Here is a 5,126-nt window from a genome sequence, read left to right on the forward strand (position 1 = left end):
CCCTGTGTCACAGTGGCAGAGTGTGGATGCTGAAAGGGAGTGTGCACTGGGTATGACCATAGTTTTTTCCACTGTTACTCCCTCTCCTGTAGCCTCCAGCATTTAAAGTCCCCAGTTCCCCTGCTCAAACAGCTACTGATGCCCCTTTCCTCACAAAATGCATCCGATCCCTTTTTGAACCGTGCCAAGGGGTCAGCTCTCGTGGCCCCCAACCAGTTCCACAACAGAAGGCCCCACTGGGTGAAAAAGAACTGCCTTCATCTGAAAAACCCAGAAAACAATAAAGCAGCTGCTTGGGAAATGTTACACCCGCACCAGGGCAGGTTCAACACCTGAAGCTCGGGGCAGCGGGTCTCAACCTTCTCAGATTGGTGGCGCCTTTTGCTGGCTTTTCCTTTTGGGGTGAAGGGTAAACGTGGTACCTTCCATTAGACCAGCTGAGCAGTTGGGAACAGTTGTTCTTTGGGGGGGCACAGGCTTTTCTTTTTCACTCCAAAGGGAGGAGCCGGGAAGGCCCATAGCCAGGGGCCGCAACCTCTGCGCCTCTCGTGAGAGCCGGCTTGCAGAGTCCGCCCCAACCGCCCCAACTCATCTACGTCAGCGAACTCCCCCCACCCCCCGGAGAGCCGACAGGCCCGCCCCGCACCTCTCACCCTCAGCTACGTCACGGCCAGTCACACGCAGTGTCGTATTCCCACTATACGCACGCACGCGTGCGCACTCTCGCCGGGGAGCGGGAGGCAGCAACTGCGCCTGCGCTTGGTGGGGGGAAAAAGCGCGCCCCCTCCTGCGTGCGCAGGCGCTATAGCGCGAACCCGGGTGGGGAGTGCGGCGCCCACCCACGGGGGGAGGCTAGTGCTGGTGGCGGCGCGGGGCGGCGGGGCCGGGCGCTCAAGGTCAAGAGGGTCCGGGGCCTCGGACCATGTCGGCGCCGTCCATGGAGGAGCGGCAGGCGTGCTGGGGCGCCCGGGACCAGTACTGGAAGTGCCTGGACAAGCACGCGGAGGATACCGCCGAGTGTCGCCAGATCCGGCTGACCTTCGAGGCCCGCTGCCCGCAGCAGTGGGTGAGTGGCTGCGGCCCGGCTGTCGGGGAGAGGTGGTGTCCGGGCCGGCCACCTGAGAGCGCCCTTCCCGACTTGAGCCCGAGTGGCCCCCAGTGAGAGGGGCGGGCACCGGGGCAGGAGCTGGACACCCACAGCGGAAGCGGCTGGAAGGGACCTCCAGAGGCACCTCGTGCACCCCCCTGCCTGGGGCCGCTTCCAGAGCACCATCTCGCCTCTGCTTGAAACGACTGTCCACAAGCCGTAGCGCTCCCTAACCTGCTACAAGGGGACCACAGAATAAGCGTTACTGTGTCCTACTTTCCGCTTGATTTTTTTTCCCCAGCCCAATATCACTCTCAATTTTCATTTTAACTCTCCATTTTAAACAAGTCACTGAAGACAGCTGTAGATTAAAAATAACTCTAACCTAAAGAGAGAGGCCCCCCCCCCCTTCTTGCTTGCATTGTGTTATCAGAGCCAGGCAATGCTCCTTACACCTGCTAACATGGGAATTACAGTCTGCCAGGCAGCGCCTCTGCTGGGGCACAATTCCTAGTTGAGCTTGTAGATTGGAGTAAGTTCAAGGAAACCGTGTAGTGTGTCCACACCAGCCAGGCTGGCCTGTTCAGAGCCACTGCCATATATCTGCGTTGGTGGTGTTAATTTCTGATGATTGTGCCTTATGCCAGAGAGACGCCCTGGGTACCAGTAGATCCTGGGAGGTCTGGTAAAAGCCCTGGTACACTATGAAGCAGTAGGAAAACTTGAGTGGCTTGTGCCATTGTAACAAGGATTTCCATTCACACCAGCACTTAACAGTTGTAACATTACATTTTGTAAGTTTAAAAGTAACAGAAGGAAGTTCTCTCTCACATAGGGTGTAATTAAGTGGGGGGAACTCCTTGCTACCAGCCTGACAGTGTAGCCAAATTCAGAAAGGGATTGGACACATTCTTGGAGGAAAGGGGTATCATTAGCTGTTAAGCAGGGGAGTTGGGGAGACAAAGCCTCCAGGAAGTTGATTCAGAGGCTAAGTGCAAGAAGAACAGTGGAAAAAGCCATGGTCATACCATGTCCCTTTCAGCAGCCACTCTCTGCCATTGCATGACACGTTACTGGGCTAGATGGACCTGTGGTCTGACCCAGTCCTGTCTCTGAGAGAGTCTGTGTTTTCTCTCAGTCCTGTCTTGTGTGTGAATACATTTTTTCATATTGGATCTTTTTCCTGCAGTTTACTTCGATAAACATAAATGTGTTCTTGTTTTAAAACAGGTTAAATATTTTGATAAGAGAAGAGACTATTTAAAATACAAAGAACAGCTTCAAGAAGGACAATATCAGCCTCCAAAGAAAACTGAAAAGACAGCTACTCACACTTAAGAAACATAACCAATGAGAAAATAACCTCATGGAAGAGAAAAGCACTGGAATGTGACAGAAGCTGCTTGAGTGGTGATCTAAGCTGTCCCTGAAAATTCAGGCTGCTTTCCTAGATGCAGTGTCTCAGTTATGCAAAACAGGGGAGGGGGTACATGTCAAAAAAATTGGTATGTAGCTGTTTGTATTTCCACATATAAAACAAAAAAAGTTCTTCCTATGTAAACATGATGACAAGTATCATTCACAGAAATTAGCATATGGAGTTTAACAATCTATAAAGACTCTTCAAATGTTTCAAGTATGAAGAAATTCTTCTTCCAGAAGCTTTGCATCTCCCTTCACCAAACACACTCACCCTTTGCCAACTCTTTGAAAGGTGTCTCTTTGAAAGATGCAACTAGACCAAAACAACTTTTTAAATAGTGGCACTGTAGATTTTCAGCTAAAGAGTGGTTTAGGAAAGGATTTTATATTTATTTAGCAAAATGGGAACTTCACTGCTCCCACCATGGTACAAATACTGCAATCCCTAGATGACAGTTTTACCAGCAAAACCTCCAGCATGGATGCAGCTGTGTTGACAGAAGGATGTCTTTGAGCTTGTATCATTTGGGGAAAGGATATAGGTATACTGACAAAAAGCACTCCTTCTGTTGGCATTTGTTGCATCTATACTAGCCAACATGGCTATTAAGAGTCAGAGGCTTTGAGAGGTTTCAGGCCTCAAATGTGGCATTCATTAGAGTTAGGGAATATTTACAAATGTGCTAGAATGTGCTTTCAGATATGACTTACCCTATAATTCAGAACCATTTCTGCACATCAGGGCCTTACCTGCTCCTCTGTCAAGCTGCCCGAATTTCCAGTTTCCCCTCTATCTTCAATTTTTAATTCAAATTCTGTGTTACATGGATGGTTTAAGGAGATAGTAACAAAAGGGGGAAAAAACCCTCTGAATTTAGTACAAAAATATCTCAAGGAATAGCATGTTGTACACTAAATTTTACAAATATAGTAGTTATTAAAAGTAATAGACCTCTAAAATATCTAGTCTGCTGTATCCAAATTCCATAGAAATCTAGAAGTATTTTACCTCAGAATTCAAAAGTGGATGGGCATTTAAAATGGAAATCACTTTGACCTCAAATATACCTGCTATTAGAGCTGTCACTGTTACAACCAGGGATCCAAGTTTTCCGCTTGCCACAAAAACAATGCAGTAAAACCTGGCTTTTCTCATTTTAAGGACAAAAATGTGGGAAATAGTGGGTTTCTGCTTGCAGGGTGGCAGAGCTCCAGCCTGCAAGGGGCTGGGGGAGGGAGGAGGGCTGCCAGGCAGGAAGCACCTCGTGCATGTGTACAGATACACATGCATATGGCTGCCAGGCAGCCTGGAGAGCAAAAGGGAAGTGGGGGATGAGGTCTCCCCATGTGGGAGGGAAGGAGGGAATTGGGTATGGGCAACTGGTGTCTCCTGACTCGGGGGGCACCTGCAGAAGCTGTTGGCAGTGGAGGATGGCCCTGTCAGGAGGGCACATGCCTCCCCCCACCCCCGTGCCCATCCTACTGGTCACCTACAGGGCTGGGGATGCTGTCCAGTTTGGGCCCACCAGAATGCAGCTGTAGGGCCTGGGCAGGGAGTGGATCAGAGCTGTGGGTGGCTTGTCTGGGGGGACAGGCTCCCCACCACTGCCTACTTTGGGGAGGGAGGGTATGAGAGGTATGTGCCTCCCAGATTTGTGTGTGGGGCAGGGGCAGGCTGCCCCACTGCTGGCTTAGGGCTCCCTGTCCCCCACGGCCTCTGCAGCCCAGCAGGCAGAACCCAGCGCAACAGGGACCAGGTGGGGAAGCTTGATGCCACCACTGCATAGCCCACACCAGCATGGCAAGGCACTCCCTGCCCATCTGGCAGCAGCAGGGGTGGAGGTGCGGAGTTCTGCTCCTTGCTGCTGCCAGGTAGGCAGTAGGCCCCTCGCCATGGCAGCGCAGAGCTCCCAGTGGCAGCAATGAGCTTCCCTGCCTGGTCCTGCTCTGCCCTCCTATGCTGGGTCTTGCCCACTGGGCCACGGAGGCCCCAGGGGAGGGCAGCAGGGCAGGAAGCCCCAAGCCTTCAATGGGCAGTCCACATCCACTCTCCCCCTCCCCCCACAGGCTCTGCTCTGGCTGTGTCACCCATGAGGGTGGGAAAACCAGGTTCTGTGCTCTGCTGTGCCACAGCAGCTATTGCCTCCTGTGGGCTTGAGCATTGCTGCAGGGGGCAGAGAGCTGCATACCCGGATCCCTGGTCCCACAGCCCTGGCAGCTTGGGGCCCTCTCTGGCAGGGCTGGAGGGGGCAGGGTCTGTAGGTGGGGAGTGAGGGGCACTGGCAGGGCTGGGTGGCTGTGGGTCAGGAGTGAGGGGCAATGGCTTAGGCAGGGCACCAGCATATCAGGGCTGCTAAGCACCATAAAGCAGTGTGGGGTGGGGGGCAGCCACAGATGGACCTGCATCCTGGTAATAGAAGGGGGCAAGGGGTGGTCTGATTTTTGTGGGGTTTTAATCAGAGAATTTGTGATTTTTAGGCAACCAGAATCCCTAGTTATAACACAAATGTCATACATTTTGAAGCAAACTGAAAGAGAATCAAGGGAAGAAGGGATCATTAAAATCTTGTTATTTATGCTGCTATACTGATGTTGAAATAGCAAAAAGTCACCCATA

The 5,126-nt window shown here is 51.9% G+C and overlaps 1 protein-coding gene across 1 annotated transcript; it reads left to right on the forward strand.

Moving 5' to 3' along the window:
• The first annotated feature begins 736 nt into the window (after window positions 1-736).
• On the forward strand, window positions 737-2,723 carry COA6 (cytochrome c oxidase assembly factor 6). The gene is made up of 2 exons (XM_090044290.1): window positions 737-1,066; window positions 2,318-2,723. Exons 1-2 carry the CDS (start codon window positions 923-925, stop codon window positions 2,423-2,425), a joined length of 252 nt encoding a protein of 83 aa, XP_089900416.1. The 5' UTR covers window positions 737-922; the 3' UTR covers window positions 2,426-2,723.
• The last annotated feature ends 2,403 nt before the right edge of the window (window positions 2,724-5,126 follow it).

The sequence above is a fragment of the Crocodylus siamensis genome, chromosome 1, assembly GCF_052110815.1.
Source record: "Crocodylus siamensis isolate JL-2025a chromosome 1, ASM5211081v1, whole genome shotgun sequence".
NCBI classification, from domain to species: Eukaryota; Metazoa; Chordata; order Crocodylia; family Crocodylidae; genus Crocodylus; species Crocodylus siamensis.